Source organism: Caenorhabditis remanei, chromosome V (genome assembly GCF_010183535.1).
Source record: "Caenorhabditis remanei strain PX506 chromosome V, whole genome shotgun sequence".
Classification (NCBI taxonomy): domain Eukaryota; kingdom Metazoa; phylum Nematoda; class Chromadorea; order Rhabditida; family Rhabditidae; genus Caenorhabditis; species Caenorhabditis remanei.
The window spans coordinates 11,539,207-11,560,143 of record NC_071332.1 but is presented as its reverse complement, the minus strand read 5'-3'; the positions used below and the strand labels follow the sequence as shown (position 1 = coordinate 11,560,143).

General features: G+C 37.2%; 4 protein-coding genes across 4 annotated transcripts; 2 read left to right on the top strand and 2 right to left on the bottom strand.

Moving 5' to 3' along the window:
• Positions 1-1,525: 1,525 nt before the first annotated feature.
• GCK72_019103 (uncharacterized protein) lies at positions 1,526-2,869 on the bottom strand (the record flags this gene model as incomplete). The annotated part of the gene is made up of 4 exons (XM_003115849.2): positions 1,526-1,634; positions 1,713-1,906; positions 2,080-2,196; positions 2,708-2,869. 4 exons carry the CDS (start codon positions 2,867-2,869, stop codon positions 1,526-1,528), a joined length of 582 nt encoding a protein of 193 aa, XP_003115897.1.
• A 5,551-nt stretch (positions 2,870-8,420) lies between these two features.
• On the bottom strand, positions 8,421-10,215 carry GCK72_019102 (uncharacterized protein; the record flags this gene model as incomplete). Its single annotated transcript, XM_003115353.2, has 5 exons — positions 8,421-8,526; positions 8,629-9,109; positions 9,154-9,574; positions 9,732-9,838; positions 10,050-10,215. 5 exons carry the CDS (start codon positions 10,213-10,215, stop codon positions 8,421-8,423), a joined length of 1,281 nt encoding a protein of 426 aa, XP_003115401.2.
• Positions 10,216-15,171: 4,956 nt separating this feature from the next.
• On the top strand, positions 15,172-16,858 carry GCK72_019101 (uncharacterized protein; the record flags this gene model as incomplete). The annotated part of the gene is made up of 4 exons (XM_003115205.2): positions 15,172-15,329; positions 16,078-16,189; positions 16,255-16,522; positions 16,596-16,858. 4 exons carry the CDS (start codon positions 15,172-15,174, stop codon positions 16,856-16,858), a joined length of 801 nt encoding a protein of 266 aa, XP_003115253.2.
• Positions 16,859-18,548: 1,690 nt separating this feature from the next.
• Positions 18,549-20,209, top strand: GCK72_019100 (uncharacterized protein; the record flags this gene model as incomplete). Its single annotated transcript, XM_003115309.2, has 9 exons — positions 18,549-18,626; positions 18,687-18,823; positions 18,869-19,061; positions 19,107-19,209; positions 19,312-19,591; positions 19,639-19,755; positions 19,798-19,891; positions 19,936-20,072; positions 20,128-20,209. The coding sequence occupies 9 exons, from the start codon at positions 18,549-18,551 to the stop codon at positions 20,207-20,209; spliced, it is 1,221 nt and encodes a 406-aa protein (XP_003115357.2).
• Between the last annotated feature and the right edge of the window lie 728 nt (positions 20,210-20,937).

Here is a 20,937-nt window from a genome sequence, read left to right as displayed (position 1 = left end):
GGAACATGAAACCATTGTATGATTTGAGAATTTTAACATTCTAGTTACTACCAATAAAAATTAATAACATTTTGTATTGGCCATTATCATTTTCAGAAGCAGACAATTTCTATGAAATATCATTGAGTGCAAATATATCCCTTTATGATTCGTTTGGTCGATTGTTAAGCATGCTTTCCGAGAAGGTCATAATTCGAAATATGTTAATTAAATTATCTAATTAACCATTTGACAAAATCGAAATTACGGTTGGTGGCTGATGCAAGAAGCTGGATTTTTCAAAAGATATAGCATGATTTGGCTGGGAAACTGGAAGAAAAACTGAACGGAACCAATCAAAAACCACTGAAGTTGTTTATCTGCACTTATCTTTTATCTGAATTTTCAGGTCCCTGAGCATATTTCAGAATGATTTTGTTTGACCGGGTTTTGAGGTAAACAATAATGTTGATTTAAATCAGAAAAAAACTATAAATTCCATATGATTCATCTCAATATTTCTCTTCTTCATCCCGTGTTTCCCCCTCATTTCCGATCCGATACATTAATAATTTATGATGAATCTATTTTTAAAATGGTATTTCAAAATAACTTTATTTAGGTCAACTAATATATTTTAAAAGATAATATTTTGATCTTCAAAAGATGGGAATTCCCCTGAAAACAAACAGCAAAAACGTCATTTCATAAGTGTCAACGATCATATTTTTACTTATTTATTTACTTACTGTCTGGACGGAAAATTTGTATTTACTTTGAGAGTTTATCATAGATTTTTTGAATTTTTCAGCTTTTGAACTGAAAAAAACAATAAGGAAAACAGAACAACAACAAAAAAATAGGAAGTTCCTCAACTTTCTGATAGAATAGCAATCAATTTTTCGGTTCAAAATCTGAGTATCCTTTTTTTTTTTTGAAATTTTGAATCCTTCCCGTGAGACACAAAATCTCATGCTTCAAATATCTGAAACGCTGAAAATATAAAGAATTGTAACTAGCAGCTTCTGATTTCAACTCTGTTCTGTTGTTTTTGCTTGTTGTCGTAAAGTTTGAAATTATAAATAATTTTCATATTCGTTGCAGTTTTTTCAACAAAACCAAAAACGTAAATATACACTTTAAAAGTTCCAAGTATTATGTACACGTATCTAAAGCAAATGGGTGGGAAAGAATTGAGACAAGAAGGGAAACAATGAGAAACTACCATCGTAAAGCATAGAGAAAACTGGGTTGAAAAGCTATGAATGAGGAGAAAACTTTGGAAATGAGGACCCATGATACATGAGAAGAGAAGATACAAGTGATTCCTAGGAAGTGCAGAAAGAACAATTGAGTGGAAAGGGATGTAATGCATTAGTGAAAGATGCCTTGGGATCTGGGAATAGATTATGCTCGTGGAAAAGACGCTAATCGATGTGAGGGTGTACAAGAATAATTGTACCTATTAAATTTATACATAGATTTCATAGAAACTCCAGAAAAAAATTCTCATTAAAAATTTGAAAAAGGGTGGAAACGGAGCAGTTTAGGCCCGAACTTTGGCCATTCTGACGTGTTGTTCAAGCTGGAAAAGGTGGTCGTCTTCATCATTGGGGAAGAGTTTTCGCAGGTTTTCGGCCAGATTCAACACGTATCTGAAAATAAGAAAAATTAGGAACTTATATATTCATAATAGTCATTCTTCCCCCTATGTCTATTAAAGTGTCACTCACTCGCAATTCGGTCCGGCGCATCCTTTGGCAGTCACAATTTCGCGTGCCATTTTGATGAGATCATCCGGTCCGAGGTACAGCTCGTTCTGCTTATCGGCGACGCAAGTCAATGCCATAACTACAGTAGGACGACGACGATGATGGATGGAGTCGATTTGAACTGGAACCATTCGGAATGAATAGCCATTGTCAATCTGAAAAATTAAGAGATAGGTTCAAGAATTTAGATGGATCCAAAGTACATCATTTTTCGGGAGGTAATTGCAAGAAAAAAAAACGAAAAGACCCCTCTTGTCATGTGACGTAAAGAGAAGAGACAGCTGCTTTTCACATTTCGTTTAGTAAAAAAACGAGATAAAAAACCAACCTCTCTCTGCTCAAGATACTTGACAGCAGTGGCGATTGCCGTCTTTCCATCAACCCGGAACACAACTCCGTTCGTAAACGAGTTGGACTCTTCGATGAGGGTGGCGACGCGTCCAGGCTGAAATATGATACACTTTGTTTGGTTTGGAGTGGTTTTTGATACAATTCGGAGAGGTCTGTCAGGAGGACTGGAAACGTGGAAAGTTATAATTACCAGTTATCACAAACACCCCCATCAAAAGTTTTCTCTCATAGATTTCTCCTCTATTCTATATAACTCAAATGCCATAAAATTTCTGTTCTCTTTCATCAGTGACCCCATCATTATTATTTTTCCGCATCCCGTCATCGGGTGGTAGGACAAAAACGAATCACCGAGAAAGTGAAAGAGGAATAGATGTCGGAGAGAGTGAGCATTTGAATCACATGCTTTCCGCGTGTCTGCCGCTTTACTTTCCCCCCAGAACTAAAAAAAAAGAAGAGAGAAGTGCTCCTTCTCTCCCTCCGTATGTGTTTTGTGTGTGCATGAGAGCAACAACTATACGAAAAAATGACTGCTGACTGACCAGTCAACGACTTCTAAAAACTACAACCCCCGGTTTTCTCCATTTCACACAATAATTACTAACCAATTTCTCGTCACCACGATGGTACGTATTTCCTTGGTACATACGACGAGCCCATCCAATTGCATAGGCTTTTCGAGACGTGGAGAAGGCGAATCCAGGATTCCAGATGAGACTTCCGTAGCCGAAAATCCAGAGTGATTGATTTGAAGATAGGGATTCCATTTTAGTGAATGAAGTGATATTCCACGGGGGCGGGGGTGGGGGTTTCTAGAAAAATGGAGATGAATGATGAGATGAATATTGAGGAGATGTGTGGAGAGGAGAAAGTGGAATCGAGAGAATTCTAGAAATGTGAGTCACTGGAATATGTTTCCAAGAAAGCAAAGCTCTTAAAAATATCAGTTTGAGCTTTGAAAAAACAAATGCTATTTGAAGATTAGATAAAGCAATAGTCCTTTTCGGGCTCGCTCAGACCCGATCAACTAGGCCTGGATTGGTCTAATTCTGATAAGATAATCCACTACTTTTTCAAATGAAAAGAATGTCTGAGTCATTTTTTCTCGTAAATGGACACAAGAGATGGGCGGTCTCGGAAGGAAACCACTCTAATTGCGACTCCGCAGACTTGATTTTTAAAAGAACCTGAACAAACAAAAGAACATCTCAGGAGGAGGAGGGGGAGTGGAAGAAATTAGAAGATTAGACAAAGATCATGTGACTAACAAAAATCGGGATTTTCTTTTGTAATCTGAAAAACAAACGTCATTAGCTGGCTGAAAGATATGAGGAGGAGTAACTTGAAATGTATCAAAAGATCAGAATTTCAAAAAAGAAACTAGAAAAATATTTGGAAGACCACCGTATCTAGACAGGGACCGCCCACGTTGTAAAGTTCAAAGAATCTAGAAAAGTTGCAGAAGAGAACAGAGAGGAATAACACACATGGTCTATTCCGTTTCTATACAATAAACGCTTTTATATAACCGATGAAATGGAAAAGTGGGCGGGACTTATAGATGATGAGGGGAGGTGATAGCGATGAACGCGGCATTGCATCAGACAAACTCTCTCTCTCTCTCTTTTGGAGGCGACAACACATGGGAAAATAAGAAAATGGGAGGAAGAAGAAGAGACGGAGAGTAATTCAGACGGAAAGAAGAAAGAAGAAACACATGGGGGCGGGAGAGGAAGAAAGGGATGTCCCTGATGGTGCAAAGAAGAAGTAAAAATGAAAAGAACCTTAGTTTGCACTGAACTAAACTGGAGTAAAAAGAAATGGAGAAATAGAGAAGAGAGGACAAAGAATCGGAATGAAGTGGTCGTAAATTTTAGATTTGGCTCATTTGCACAGAGCGTGGGCAGATCCTTCAAGACCTTGAGATAAGGGCTGGAACTGGGCAGCACGAAAATCTATCTTTTTAGAGCAGAACTCATGTAGAACATCAGAAGATCAAAAGTAGAACCAATAAAAACATATTCTGTAAGAGACCAGCTGGAAAGCAAACGTGACGAAGCAGAGAAAGAGAAAGGTCACTTTCTATAGAATGTCGAATCTAGAAAAGTCAATTGAGACCTGATCCTTTGTCAAAAGCTCAATAAAACGAGAGATTATGGGCGTTTACTGGTGGGATCACATGTTTCAGGAATGAACGGAACGACTCCACTCTCATTGCAGTTGTGGCGGATAAATTCAAGAAAGAGATATTCTAATCGAAACATGTGCACTCCGTCAGAGGAACCAAATCCAATATGGCCTTCAAGAAGAATCCAATGTCGTTTGCTTGAATTTTCAATTACATGAGTCAGAAGAAAATAGGGTTGGATATGGATTCATGGTAAACGGAGTCTGGTATGAAAATAGTGATATTGAGTATAGAAAAGGATATGTGAGAGCAGTTTTCATATAGTACTATAATAGGGGCAAGAACAATGTTATTTCTATTTGAAAAATATAGAAGACTTCTGTAGAAAAAATGAGGAATCCGGAACGACGGAACATAAAATTTGAAATTCATGAAATTTTTTGTGCCATAAAACAGCACACCACGAGGTCATACAAATCAAATTTTGTTTATCCGTTTGGAGTTAACATAAACCTTAAAAAGATTCCGAATTTCCAAGTCCAGGACTAATAGTCAGTGCCTTTTTGAATACTTTCCGGATCAAAAAACAAAAAATGAACTATAAGAAGTGAAAACTGACATTCAAGATACCGGGAAATGATACCAATGCACAAAATGGTGTGACAGAACAAAAAACTTGTAGTCCAAAAAACAAAAACATATAGTTATCCAACCCTTTCCTTCATTTTCATGCCTGTTGTAAAACTATCATTACTGCCCTTTGTCCTTTTTTGACCCACTGTTTGACCTACTCCTCTCTGATTAGGAACTAGAAATGTGAGTCTACAGTAGTCATGTGAAAATCAACAAACCCCCATTCGAAGTGAGAAGAAGAAACAAAGAATTCTCACTTTTCTCTTCTTTTTCATAATTCTTTGATCATCTGAATCACTTGAGACACCAAAATAGAAACCAATAAATTTATGATCTTTCTCAAATTTCCGCGAATTCGATTTCCTTTTCTCTCAATTCTTTTTTGTGAAGAAGAACTGATAAGGTGTCAAGTGTCAAAATGCCACTGCATGCATCTAGAAACCGAATGTCAATAAATGGTAGCTGGCGCTGATAAGAGAGAAATCAAGGAAGCAATAAACTCAGCATTTTAATACCGTTTTTGAAATTGGCAAACTGGGAAATAGAAGAAATAGGAAGTCGGTAAACATATGAGTAAGAAATCCGGAGATGTTTTTGATCAATTAATATACAGACCAAGTCGATAGTCACGTTTTGATTCGACAATGAAGCATGGTTTTCTCGTTTCCCAAATTTATTCGTCATGTTTCAATCTGGGTCAACGTCCTTACGTACAAAAATCGTAGTTTCTACAAGTAAAATCCTAGAATAGCTCATAACCAACGTCAATATCAAAAGAATAGAGATCAAAACTTGATCCAATGGAAAAAAAAAGTTGTTAGGTACAAAAAGAATGCTGACGGAGCTCAACAGCTGATCTTCAATCTGACCTCCGAGTGTTCCTCGCCGAGAAAACGTGCATTATTGCAATAGTCCAGCAAAGTCTGCACAAGTTACTTGAGTAACTGATCTAGATGGACAAACATTATTGAACGATCCGAAAATTTAATTGTTGGATTGAAAGATGAGTTTGTCCAATTTGATTAAAACCTCATAAAATGAATCTCATCTCCAAAATCGTTGAAGAACAGAAAGTAGCGAATAATTACTACTAGAGAGCTGTGTTGTTCTATATATGAGAAATGTCGTGATTGTCGTGTGCTCGATTTTATTGTGTGTACAGCTAACACTTTGCCTATTTGAACAACATTTGGAACCTTTTTGGGATGCCGATCTACAAAAAAGGTTTTTTCATTTTGAAAAATCTCATGAGAAGTAATCACATTGGTTGATAGTCTTTGGTACTCACTTTCATCGAGTACAGATGAGTTAGAAAACTAGGAAGAATTCTTCGAGAACTCTTTTTTCCTGAGTTACAGTTTCAAGTATTCAGTGTTCATCCAACAGACCGATTATTTCAAGCTCTTTGTGTCCTTCAGGCTGATTTTAACCGCTTAATTCCAAAGTCATACAAATATTTCTCATTCGACATACAAATCATTCAGTTAATTAATTCCATACGTTCCAAGTTCCAAGTCCAACTACAACTTCCTTTTTCTCTTCTCCTCTCCTCCGTTTTTCTTCAATGCGCCATGACTTTTCTCGCTATTCCCAAGATCATAAAACATCAAAACCAAGAATTCAATATTTTTATTAGGTCCAACCTCCTGACTTAAAATTCCTAAACTTTACATCAGCCTGTTCGTTACAGTATTCTCTTCTGTCTATTTTTTCTCTGCGTCTCTCTAGAAACAACACTTTTTCTCCAAAAGTGTCAGCTTTTTGGTCTAAAAAGCTACTGTAGTTATACTTTGTGGTTGCTTTTTTTGAGACAACGTAGTGGTGAGAGAGATGGCTGATGCAATACTTCAGAAGAGAAAAATCAGAAAATGTATTGGCTCACTCGGAAATAGATGATACGAACACGCGGGGGACCAAAATATATACAAATAGAAGGGGTTTCCTGTTGATTGTTTATTTAATAGTACCTTTTGATGAACAAATAATCAAAAACTTTTGGAAGAGGATTTCCAATTTTAGTGGGGAGAAAGACGGGGGAACAATGGGAATTACTAAGAATTACTGAAATTAAACCGATTTTTGTAAGAGAAGAAGTGATGACTTTGTATAGTGTGAAATGTCATGAGAAAGTACTGAACGCCTACTATAAACATAGAAAATGGGAAACTGAAGAGAATTTCCTTAAAATATTCACAATTGTGCTGAGCTATTCCACTTCTCAAATATTTCAGATCTGACTATCCCAGTTTTTATAGAGAATACCCTCAATGAATCCCGAAGATTTCTCTTCCTAACAATTAAAAACTCACAAAAATTGGTGGCATGTCCTCAAAATGAAAAATTGAAAAAAAACGAGAGGGAAATGAAATAAGAATCATCGAAAAGAGACTAACCTTCACGATCCGTGGACGGGGCACGTGGCAAATGTTGCGAAGGATTCTTGATTTTCTCAGCATTGCTGTTGATTTCTCTGGAAGAGGAAACATTGGTTTGTGAAGTATCATGTTGAAAGGGAGGCAAACGAAGCAAAAATATTTTATGACGAATCCTGAAATACATTATTAGTAGTTAGGATAGAAAAGTTTGCAATTTAATTTCAGGCGGAAATGTGTCGCTAATCTCAAATACAGTAATTCACAACGAGAGCAGTTAACAGAGCAGTTAACACAGGATATAAGGTCATCGCTACAGTTTCAGATTCAATGTTTTCGATTGTTGAATCTCTAACTCGACAATGAAAGTTGAGTTTGAGTACCAGAACCTTGATGAATAGATAAAAGAAATGACTAATGAAGTAATGCACACTTACTGCTAATAGCATAACCGTTACCTACTCTTCCTCCCCAAGCACTCAAAACTGAAGGATCTAGTAGATACGAGAATCCTGATACAGAATGGCTCGAACCTTCCTTCCGTCCTCACTATATAACTCTCTCATCTCGCGTGAATATGCAAATGAGGCGAGCGGAACGCCAGCCTACGTGACATTCTTTGGATCTCTCTCATTATCTTCTTCTTCTATTAGTCCATAATCTATACGTCATTCATTGTTTCTCGTATTGTGGGTTATTGGTCATTGAACTTGTGTTCACGTGACTCCTGCCACGAATGAATATTATTATTATTATTGTTTTGTTTTCAAGTTAAGAGGGCGTACCCTACTGGATGTAGATCTGGAATTCTGAAAAGTGATGTCATCATTTTCTGAAATTCGGTAACTGCTATTCTCCAAATTTTTCTTGGCTATTCAGTGAGGGACCTTCATTTCAATCGAAACCGTTGCATTCAGATTTTCAGAACTTTGGCACATTCGTCAAAAAAGTAGATACCCCTAATTTGTCAGCTTCTTGCATCAGCCAGCTGTTGATAGTTAATTGGATAATTCAATTAACACATTTAAATAAAAAAAAGAACTTATTGTCACTATTTTCACGTCTAAATACAAATAAAACGGGGCCTACAACCAAAAAAGTTCAGAAAATTGAACATCAAGCAAGCAATAATAATAGCATCACAAAGGTATAAAAATGCGGGGTGCAATAGTGAGTATAAATAATTTAGAGGTCATATTCCGATTCCAATTGGTAAGTGATTCCGAAAGATGCCAAGTAGTCGTAGATCTTGGAGTCACCGAAAGCCGCAGCAGTTGTGTAGACACCTCCTCTGAAAACAGAGAATTTTTAGGGAAATTTCTAGGAAAATAAAAAATTTGAAAGTTGGCCATCGGCGATCGAAACCCATTGAACTACTTTCAGATTAACTCACTCCTTTGGCAAGCTATCCTTATCTCTGATCAAAGCCAAAGCAGAAGACAAAACACATCCACTAGTTGCAATATATCCAGCATCTGGTCCCTTGCACGTGGCAACCACTTTGCGATTTGGTTTTCCCTCATGTTGTTGATCAACTGGAAGAACCTCTTTGTATCCGTATCCGAAGAACCAATAGACGAAAGAGGCCTCAGCCATTTGTTCAGCAGATGGTCCCGAGTTCTTGAACATGTAGAAACTGCACTGATCTGGATATTTTTGAAGAATTCTTCTGGTGAATGGATATTTGACAAAGATGGAGAGGAACATGATCCAGAGTCCAATTAGATATCCGTAGAATTGGGATGAGAGGCGAATGTATGTTTCCATGTGAATTGGACGAGTATGACGGACTGTTGCATCGTAGTATTGGGAACGATTGATGATTGATTTGTCGGCTCCTGGGAATGGCACAGCGACTCCTCCGAGCTCTTTTTCTGAAAAATGCTATTTTGAAACATTTCACACCTAAACTATTCACCTTTAATCTCCCAAAGAGTTGGTCTCTTTGGCACCTTCACAGTCCCTCTGACAATTTTCTCTGGCATAATCTCTTTTCTGACAGCTCCCAATTTGTCAGTAGCTGCTCCATTCAATCCCAAAATCAATGTCTGATATGTTCCTGCATTGAAAGAATATCCAGATGGTCCAGTGACCAATTGAACAAATGATTCAACGTGGTTTAGATCTCCATTGAAATTCTTCTTCAAGAAATTCACTCCTAAATCAGCTGGAATTGAGTCCCAACCGCATGCGGAAACAACATAGACACCTTGTTTCTTGGCCTCGGCTCCGTACTTTTGTTGCATTTTCTCGATCCATGCTGGTTCTCCAGAGATATCCACGTGATTTGCTCCGTTCTCGACGGCGGCCTTGACGACTGCTTCTCCGTAGAGGCGGTACTGAAACTAGCTAATTTTGAAAGGCAAATAAGCTGGAAAGGGTGAGTGTATGCGTGAAATCAGTAGTCTGTATCTACCGAAATTCGTAAAACTGAGGCAATTCCGTCATCTCATAAGTTCATCAACGGAATTTATTGAAATTTCCTAACTTCCTTACCGGTCCGACGGCATTAATGACAACTTTCGCTTGTCTGGCCATTTGGTTGAGCGTGTTCTCGTCGGCGGAATCGGCAACGATAACAGCAGCTCCGGAGACGTCCTTTCCTGGAAAAGAAGTGAAATTTTCAGAGAAATATGAGATTTGGTGATTTGACTAGAATATTGAAGTTGCTGTAGTCGTACAGCTGTAATTTGAATTTCTCTGAAGTTTATCTAATTCAACTTCGAGAAAACTCTCAATTGGAGACAATAATGATTGTTTTGAGAGATATAAATTTTTCAAAACGTAGATTATTTGAATTTTTTTCTCACTCACCAGTTTTCTGGCTGACATTTCTGAGAACTTCTCTCAGTTTCTTCTCGCTTCTTCCAGCGACAGCGAATGAGAGTCCTTCGAACTGTTCGGAATTCACCAAATACTCGACTACATAGGCTCCAGTGAAACCGGAAGCTCCATAGACAACAACGTCGTAGCGGCTCATACTGAAAAAAACAGTTCAATGTGAAAGAAATATTTAAAGCACGAGCAGAAAGAAAACGAGTAAAAACGAAATATCTGGAAAAGTCTGAAAGAACAAGAAGAAACGATTGTTGCAATGCAGCTTTTATCAAGTTTTTGTATTGTTGACAGAGTTGTAAGCGACACTTATCAGTAAGAACACCTCATTTCTAGTTGGTGGTGCGATTCCCATGCGAAAATCATGAAATATTGAGCGGACTGTGCTCGGAAGTTGGTCGCGAAAGTGGCGATATTCGAAATAACGAGCTATTACAAGAGGGAAGACAGGAAAATGTAGAAAAAGTATTAATTTTTAGTTTTAAAAAATATGGCGAAAAAAAGTAAGATTTTGGTTTCCGCAATCTGCCGTAAGAGTGCTGACACTAAAAAATATCCACCGTAGTTAGCTGAAATTACTGAAATTATCTTCAAGAACTAGTACGATGAAACCTCAGCAGTTTTTTTACTTAAATTTAAACTTAAACTCAAAAAGAAGCAGCAAACAAAAATGTTTTTGATTTAATAATGATACAAATCTACTTTCTATATATTTTTCCGAATTCTTTTCTAAAAATTTAGAAAAAACATTTTCTTTCGGTGTGAAAAAAAAATCAAAAAGTTGTTTTGCAAGGCCAACGAGACAGTGGAGAGTGGCAGACAACAAAGCATCAATGAAACTTTCGCCTTCACGTGAACTGCATGAGCCCTGTTCACTGGCTATATTTATGCATTTCAGAGGATTTCAAGCTCTGGAAAAGTTAAGAATCTAATTCAAGAGAAATTGGTTTTCAGAATGAGACAACTGCAAGTGAATCGTTCATTTTTCCTCAAGAGAACATGCGAAATGACATTAGTTTTCGAAAAACACATCCAACCCGATAAAAATGAGAAAGAATAACCTTGAAACACCGAAAATGACCAGAATGAAAACAAGGATTGTTTACAACTTTGTAGGTCGGTATTTTCCGATGATCTTGTCTTCGAATGGAACTTTAAAATTCATTCACAAATGGGAAACCGATAATGAACGCTGAGGAATGAATAAGAGGCAGTAAACAAAATTATGCACAGGGAAAACAAGGGCTGAATGGCGGAAACTTCTCGAAAACCGACTAAAAATTGGCTACAATCTAGGATACGCGGGAGGGGAGTGCACTTTGAACATTGGCAGACAAACAACGAAAAAAATCGTAAAGAGAAAGAAGTCAAAAAAGGGTGAATTTTGGAAAAGAACAAATGATTCTCGGAAATTGAAAGAAATATTCCAGGCTCCTGGCGGACTGACTGAATTAAGGATGAAATCTAGTAATGCAGAAAGAAGAGATAAAAATCTTGATAATGCAACTTTCAGCTCGAAATGACACTGAATATTGTATTCCCCTGATAACTGTGGTTCCAGTTCAATGTTCATATTCTCCCATTCTCCTTTTTTAATGTCATTCCCTTCTTTTCAAATAGTTTTTACTTTTTCCCATCTCTTCTTGGTCATCGGCTTTGAAGAGAACGGCAGATGGTGTCTGAATTGAAGTGAAACGAGCCAATGGCGCCAAGGTCATGACAGCTGCACAATTATAGGAAGATGGGGAGCATGTAATAAGGTGGTACCGAATGGAAGAAAAAAGAATTGAATATGCGCTTTTTGGTTAAGAACTGCCTTTGAGGAGCAGCTGCTTTCCTTTTATGTGAATATCAGCCTTTGTGTGCGCTTCATTGCTTGATGTGATTTTAAGACCTCTTGATTCTTCGTATTTTCTGATTGAATGATTTAAAATTATCTTCTACCAAGAACGTTGATTCTTATCCTTACGGTCAGTTTAGCAAGCACTTATTGAGAATTGAGATATAATAATTTGACAGAATAGATCAATACATCTAATTCGTTGAGTGTTTCTCGACTCTCGATTAATTACATATTTCCTAATTCTGAGATTTTTGAATAGATTTGTTTGAGTGTTCAGATTGAGCTGGCATTTGAAAGGTTTCATCCTTTGGTAAAGTTGGTGTTACCATCTTTAGAATATTAACGGTTTCTGGAAAATTGCTGAGTCTTCGGATAAGATGACTTATTTTTTATTCAATTTTCTGGAACGTTTTCAACTTTTAAACTTGTTTCTCTTTTGAATCGTTAAGATGAAAATCTGAAAAGTTCGAGAAAATCAAATAGTACTATCACAGTGACCCGAGCATATTCTTTTCATGTGTTCCTTCAATTGTTTTCAGGATGATTAACTTTTTGTAGAATTATGGGGAACACACTAGTTGTGAATTCGTTAAAACTTGAAGTGAGTCGAATAAAAACATAGATTTCTACTTACTTTCGGATCGATTACGGAATTGTTTTCAGACTAGGACATGATTGTCGGTCCATTTTGAGGTTTCATTCAATCCAATCCCTTTATCTCTTCGTGTCTAGGAGTGAGCGAGCTCTCATGATTTCTTCCGTTCACTCAAAATGTTATTTTCATAGTGACAAAACTCAAAGATGTGTTAGCTCTTAAGGTAATTGTATATAGTCAACGGAAATGAAAGACCATCATAACATCCGACTATAGCTGTCACATGATTGAATTTATATTAAATATAATGCTGAAAACAGAATCTGACGATCTGACGGAAGATAGTGAACGCACAAATAAACAGAAAGTTCAAAAATTAACAGTTCGCAATCAATGTTACAGTAATTCGAGATGTACCAAGCATGCAGCAATATACAGACAACCAAGTCTCATTACAGTATCTGAGACGAGCTACATTCACCTATTTTTCTATTGGAAAGATTTCTGAAAAAAGGCACTTTCCCTTAAAGATCCGCCTTATTTTTCTTCATGCATCATATCAAAAACTCAAAAGAACAAAGTCCGCAAAGAGGGTATGCACTACGTAGCTGATTTATGATCGAACTGTACTTTTCTTTGTCCTTTTCTCTATTCATCAACTAAAAAAAATGACTGATAACCAATCCAACTCATTTTTTCTCCCGTTTCCTTCTTAGAATGTTCGTTATCATCAGAAATCACGCCATTCCCCGTAGAGAATTTTTTTCAGTAATTTTTTATCGCAAGCAACCAGCTGCCACTATAAAAACAAAAGGCGTTGGCTTCAAATGATGCAAGTCATTATCTAATTTATTAATGTAATTATTATTTTCTCCCTCCCGACTAAAGTATCAAGCGGAAAGTGTGAGTTCAAATATCTGCGAACTGATCAGCGTGGATTTCATATCAATTCAGAAGGTGTGAAATTCCCAGAGAAAGCAGTTGAAAATGAGATTCCTTAATCTGATAAATGTCGCTCTTTAAAGCATTTGTAACACCGATTGCAATAACTTTTTTTCCGATGACAGTCATCGTTAGCCATCCCCTAAAAACTGGACGGAAAAGGGCATATAATAAAACGTTGATATTGATATCGTACAAGAACTGGACGGAAGTGTAGGAGGTCTCGACAAAACGAGAAAACTGAATCTCCAAAAGCGACAAATTCCTCAGAAACTCTATTCGTTTTCCCGTCAAAAAAGTCTCTCGACAGAATTTTTGTTCAACCCAAACCACTGACACCCTTTGAAAGAAGCTGTCTCTTTGTTCTCCATCTTATTCGTATAGTCGACATTCCCCAATTCTTGATCAAAAACCGACAGAAGAAGAAGAAGGTGGCAAAAAATGATAAGCGATAGTAGTGATTGATAATCAATTCTTCTTATAGCGCCCCGTGTTCCCCCAATATCATTCATTTCAAACTTATGACTTGTCTCATTGATGGCTGTCAACTTTATTCCTATTTTATGAGATGTTTATGTGATTTTAGATGAGGTGAACTGATTCCTTCGAACGCATTTTCAGATACCCTCATTAGCTTCTAACAGTTGTTCATTTGTGCTCATGGTCCTTCATGGTTGCCGACGAAATTAGATGTTCAATTCAGTTTTTTGACATTCACTTGAAAAATCACTCATTCCGTCGAGTTGCTTCTCGCTACCTCTTCGCAACCTGACCCCAAAACATTCAATAAATCAAAATTTTACCTTGGACCAACTGTTCCTCTTTTCTACCCCCATGTACTTGACAACTGCTCTTCTTCCATTAATTTCTCGTTCTCCTCTGAGCTCGGCACGGCTCGTTCCGAAAAACCAACATCTGAAGAGGAAATGAGAGTGTGCGGTAGAAAATGGGAACGACGAGATTTATGGGGCGGAAAAGAATGGAAAAGGATATTGAGAGACTACTAAAGCTCAGAAAAGGGAAATTGGTAGAACATCGAATGGTGAGTTCAGTGGGAGGAAGTGCGTCAAAAAAGAGAAGAGCTCTCTATCTGGTGGAGTCACGGACGGATGAACGGCATTCGGAGATGTTGAGTCTTTGTAGGAACAGTTATCGATATACCAGTACGCAAACACCATCTATTGGGTCATTGGAAAGACTGTTCTGCACAGTGAAGAGAATCGCCTGAACTAACGAGCTCAATGGACCCGCTTCCACTGGAAACGAAGAGAGACTCAATAATTAGAATTTGAAACATCACCATTATTATAATCCCAACTATAGTATTTGAATTCATCTGGGAACAAAAACCACTTTAGTTTTCGATCTTAATTAACCGAAAAATGGAGAAAATTGCACTCTTCCCTCCTATTCCTATTAGCATATCCTTCTCGATCCTTCTCCTCTCATCCTACACATTCCTGCTCACTTCCGTAAACATTCATTTGCACTTTTTTCCTTATCCTAAAAGTGCAAGTTTCACACACGAATCTGACTCATATAGAAATCGGAGCATGAGATTTATTTCTCGCTTCTCACAAGTTTTCAATTAGAAGGTTCCATTTTGTTCTTTGATGTGCTCCTCTCTCTTTTGCATGACTCCTCCCACTTCTTCCTCTTCTCTTCATCCCCTTTTTGGGTTCGAGGCTCTTTCTTCTCTGTATTCTTGCTCCTTTTTCTGAATGGCTTCAACGTCTTCTTCTTCTTCTCAATCAAAAGCTGATTCAGTTTTTTCTGAAGAAGTTCAGGAGGAAGTAGAGAGAAAAGACGAAGAAGAAGAAAAAGGAGATGATGCACGTCTTCTAGAAACTAACGAAGCTAATACTTCTGATTCTTCGAGGTGAGCGAAAGCTTTTTTGTGTGTCATTATTTGTTGAGCTTCAATAAATACTTCTTAGTATTCATACTTCTGGATGTGTTTGTTTTGTGAAGTTTATCATTGTCTGAAAGTTTTTCGTCCACAAATCTAGTGTTTTTTGATGTTCAAATATTTCAAAATTTCAAACTAAAACATTCAAATTACTTTCTGAAAACATGTTCAATTCAAAGATGTCATCCTAATCTTGACCGACTCCTCCCTCTTCTTCTTCTCCTCCTTTATTCCCCCTTTTATAAATATTCTATCTCTCAAAAATTAATCTTCTTCTACTGCACACACACATTCACTCGCACTTCTTCTTTTCCACCCTGCTCGCCGAGCAGATGTTCTCTGAGAGATAGAGAAGAACACACGGAAAAATTGAGAATATTACACTTTTTCTCTCCACATTTCCATCCACTTCTTCTACTTTTTTCCACTTATTTCATATCGCTTTCACCTGCATTTTCGAATGTGATTCACTCCTTTCGTTCTCAAAAAAAGTGCACGAGAATGCACTTTTATCTTCTTTTTCTCTTCTTCTTTACCTACAATTCACCTGATTTTGTATGAGTGATTGAAATACAAACTCCGCCCCTTTTGTTCTCTTTTTTGCCTCTTCTACCTTATTTTTCACCATTTCAACATCTCAGTTCAGTCCGTTTTGTCCGTCTTCTCTCTCAATGTTCAATTGAATATTTTCATTCTAGAAACTCCTCTATATTTACAGGGTACAAACCAATACGGGTCAAAAGTTGCATCCGCCGATTATTAGAATTGAACGGTGTCGGTGTGTCAGGTGTGATGGCGAGCCAGTATTCAGTTGCAAGCAGTGCAAACAGGTGAGTACATCTCCTCAAGAGCTCCACTTTTCGAGGGGAAAGCATCTATAATTAGTGCATTTCAGGAGATTCTCCTCTGCATGAGATGTGCTCGTCGTGCCAATCATCCACATCCTCTCAAGTCTTTCCGTCGTAATGATGAAAAGATTCTGCTTCTTCGTAGACATCTCACACTTTCCTACCATGAACATATTGTCTCCTGTCAGAGAAGCATTTGCATGGAGACATGTCTCGAATCAAGATATGCTCGACGTCATTTCACCGTTTGCGATGATCGACCGAGACAGTTGAGAGACATCATCAATGATGGAGGAGTTGTGTTCAATGGAATAGGTTAGTGGATAGAAGAACAGTTGATCATTGAAAAACACTGGGAATGTTCTGATCTTCATGATGCAACTTTCAGGTTACAAAGGCAACAGCTGCTTCTCTTGTGGCCTTTTCATCACTTGCATGTTCCTTCATGCCAAAAGATGTCAGTTGTCGACATGCCACGTTGCATGGTGTGAGGAGATCAGAGACACATTCGACATGGCATCCAACGACATCTATGTGGTATCTGATGAGATGAGGAACAAGTGTGAGAATGTTCACAAAGCAGAGTGGAAAAAAGTGGAGGATCGGTTACGAGGACAACTGGTCGAAGACATCCTCTCCATTGCACTTTAGTAACGAAAACGGTGAGCATAGAGCACGAAGACATTGAGATTTTAAGTTAAAACTGTGAACTTTTCTTCAACTATCCCACTTTTCAGGAAGCAACAACCTACCTCAGGGTCACCTTTTCTTCTTCTTCTTCTCTTTTCCAACCAACTTCATACAGTGCCATATTGTTGTATAGTCTCCTTATCCCTTAAGCCCTTAAGCCCTTAAGGCCTCGCCTCTTTTTGAACCAACGACTCCATGACCCGTACCGTAGAAAATAAAAAAGAGTTTCAGAGTTATATAATAATCCCATTCTCTGTACTCTTCCTCACTGGAATACCTCATTCTTTGTAAGGGGAATGGACAGGCATACGGCGACCTCTTCTGATATCACCGAACCCCTGCCCGTTCTCCTCTCCTCTTTTTTACCTCGAAGATACAAAACTCAATTGAACTGTACCCTAAGGAGATGTCCCCAAGTTAATCCCCGCTACTTGAGTTTGTCTTCTTCTGTTTTTGTAAAGGTCTATTCGGGAAAGATACGGCTCGCTTCTGTACACGAAGAATCTTCTGACACATTCCGTATCAGTCTTCCAAATCAAAACTACCGTACTCCTTCCTCAAATAGGCCTTTGTTATCACCTCAGGAATTAGTTGTTAGTTCTTTCTTTTACCTCCTTTGCTCCCATAAAGCACATGCGCCAATCTCAGAGACGTCCAGTTATGTACAGGGAATAATCTGCAGAGTTGAAATCATACGAATCGGGAGAGCTGATCAAATTCTGAAATTTTCAGTTTTTGAAAAGTAAACTCGAGAAAACTGTGATGGGGATTCTCGAGGATCCCTCTAAAGTATTTAATCTCCCAGTTAATGAAAAAATAACTTTTAATACTTCGTCTAATCTGTTCATGTCTCAGGGCGTCCCTGCATTGCCAGATTGTTTTCACTGCAAAGTTGAAAAACATTCTGCAATGCGGAGGCAACTTTAATCTACCTCATCTTATTTTTCATTTTCCAAATAATCTTACTGACCAAAAACAAAAACCCAAAAAAAAACCTACTTTTGCCCTTACTTGAGCTCAAACTGTTCTTCGTCTCTTCTTTTTTTTGCATTATTTTCTAATAGTCTCCCATTTCCACCGAAGCAGTATTACTTTTCGGTCTAATATTCTTTTTAGAATTTTTACACACTTTCCCAACTTCCATCTTTCTTTTTACATTGTGATTTTTTTTAAACTGTTCCTTAAGTTTTTTTGAATTCTCACTAATTTTTTGTAACTCCATTTTTGTCTGAACCAATAAAGAGATATAATTTTTAAACAAACGGAAACTACTCACTCATTGAAGTGTAGAAGGGCTTCATAAGGAAAGAATTCAGAAGAGACTTCAGATTCGAATTCTGAATTCAATGTCATCGTCACTCACCAAAAACCCACCAAATCTACCTGCATTATCTTCGGAATACCTCACTTTTCGTTCTAATGATGAGATAAAAAAGTGTATGCCGAGTGTCGAAAAAAGTGGATTCTGGCAGATTTTTTGCCGGGATAACCATCTTTTTATTGTCTTTTCTTCCGTGTGGATCAAGAAGTCGCATTTTCTTTCATCCAAAAAGCGTTGCAATTTTTTTGGAATTTCAAAATTTCCTACCTCATTTCTCCTTTTTTGATTTTGAAATAAAAGTTTTTCTCTCAGAATTCTAAAAGTGCAGAAATGCGTCGAAGCTCTTGGAAAACAAAACTCATATATTTGATTTGTTTGATTTTTGTAATTATGCTGTTTTCACAGAATGTAAGTTGCCATTTGCATGTGTTTATGCTTTCGATTTGACGCAGAATTTCTAGTTTTCAGAAGAAAAAACTATCTCGGACATATTGGGTTGAACAACCTGACTTCCCTGATGAAATATCCAAAAACTATTCGATAAATACCAAAATTTACGAGGATCAATATTGCATTGGATACAACTTTTTGGAGGGAACTGATGAGTTCGTGTATTATTTTCATTCTATTTTCAACTAATTTTATCTCAGATTCCGAGATGATGGTCTCGAACCAGTCACTCTTGCAACTCATGCGACTTCAGATATGATGGGAACGCTTGAGAAATTAGTGTCAATGTGGCATGGACCGATTTCAGTCGGAATTTTTATTGATTTTCATTCTAGCCAAGCATTAGAGTATCTTGCAGAAGTACATAGATGTGATGAAGAGTTTAGAAGAAAAGTGAGAGTATTGCATCAGAAAGACTAAAATATTTTGCGATTTCAGATGACTGTACATGTTGCCATCCGTCAGTCAGCGTTCCAGACTGAGTGTCCAACTATTTATATACCTCCATCCAACAGAAGCTGCTGGAAATTCCGGTCAGAACGTAAGTTCATTTTTTGAAATTAAAACTTTCGTTGAGAGTTTCGTCTTCAAGAGTTTCAACCCAATGTGTCAAGTACATCTTCTTAATTAAATTGAACTTCAGAAGACGAGCTTCGCAGTCGTCTCGCTGGTCCATTCCAACTTTATCCAAGCAACTTGATGAGAAACACTGCGAGAAAAGGAGCAAAATCTGATATCCATTTCATAATGGATGCAGACATGATTGTTAGTGAAGGATTTGCTGAAAAAGTGAAACCAATAGCAAATGAAATGATTGATGGAAAAAGCAGAAAAGTGTTAGCTGTGCGAAGATTTGAGAGTATTAACGGAACATACATACCCAGAACTCATTTTGAGCTAAAACAGTCAATGTTGTATTCAAAGTGAGTTCTCCAAATCAGGCAACCTTATCCACATATTTGTTTCCTAGAACATTCGAATTCCACCATCGTTTCTTTCCACAAGGACATCACATCGACAACCTTGAGCAATGGTTTGAAACATCTGCTCAGTCCAATGTTATGAGCACACAGGAGATACCCTATGCGTAAGTCCTACTTTAAAAACAAATATTTAGTCTCGATTTTAGTGGATTTGAATGGGAAGTACAAGTAATTCTTCATCGAAATGATCCGTATAACGCCGCCTATTTTCCATCGAGAATCAAAGTGATGCATTCATTGGTTTGTATTGAAAAGTAGTTTTGAAAATTCAAATATTCTTCCAGATATACGCGTTGTGTCGGGCTGAGTACACTTTCCACGTACTTTCGCACGTATTCGATGTTCATGAAGGGATTAAACATACAAATACAATTTATTCGAAAGCTACAATTGCTCATCAGGAAGCATACGCCATGAAAGTGTGAGTGCTTCTTCTGGAAGCTTTTGTTTAGAAAATAAACAAATTTTACTTTCAGAGCCGGTGACAGATACATCAAAGAAATGAACGAGTTGTACCCAAATACTGAAGCACAATGCGGAAAATTCAGCATGGTGTAGAAAATATATGAATACACATCGTCCTACTTATGATCTCATTCCTTTTTAATTCTTTTGTTAGCTGTTTTGTAAAACTTTTTTGGTTTATTTGATTTGAAAATAGTGCTTTGACGGTTATTTTCTTATTCGCTGACATGGGAAAAATAATTTTTTCTATATTTTTTCAGCTTTTGGAGTCCCCCGGGGGTTTTATGAGTGTTTTTGACAAATTCAAGCATTTGCTACTTTATACTTATCAATCAGTTTCTACGGTTTAAATTTTGAAAAGGTTTCATGTACTGGAGCTAAAACATTCTCTCGATTTTAATTTCAGATTATCTAAGTTTATAACGTTGTTATGTTCATTTTTTCTAAAAATAGAGTAAATGTGTTATCTTTCATTTTTTAGATTGAAGCCTGTTCAAGGAACACTTTTTTCAGCTGTTTTCAAAATTTCAATTATCTCAGAAACTGTCATAGCCCGAAACATGATGTTTTCAGAAATATTTTACTTTCGTATGGGTGTTAATTAGAAACTACAGTGCTCCACACATCTTAGCCTCGCCTCATGAAAATTCAAGAAATGGAAAATTTCGAAATTTTCGGCAATGCATCCAAGTAGTAAAATATGGCAACTTGGGTCATAAATTTGTGTACAAATGATAATTTGATAAAAAATTAACAAAAAAAATTGTTAGGTTGAATTTTATGAAACATGCGTTTTTCATTTGGCTTTTTCTGTATGTTTT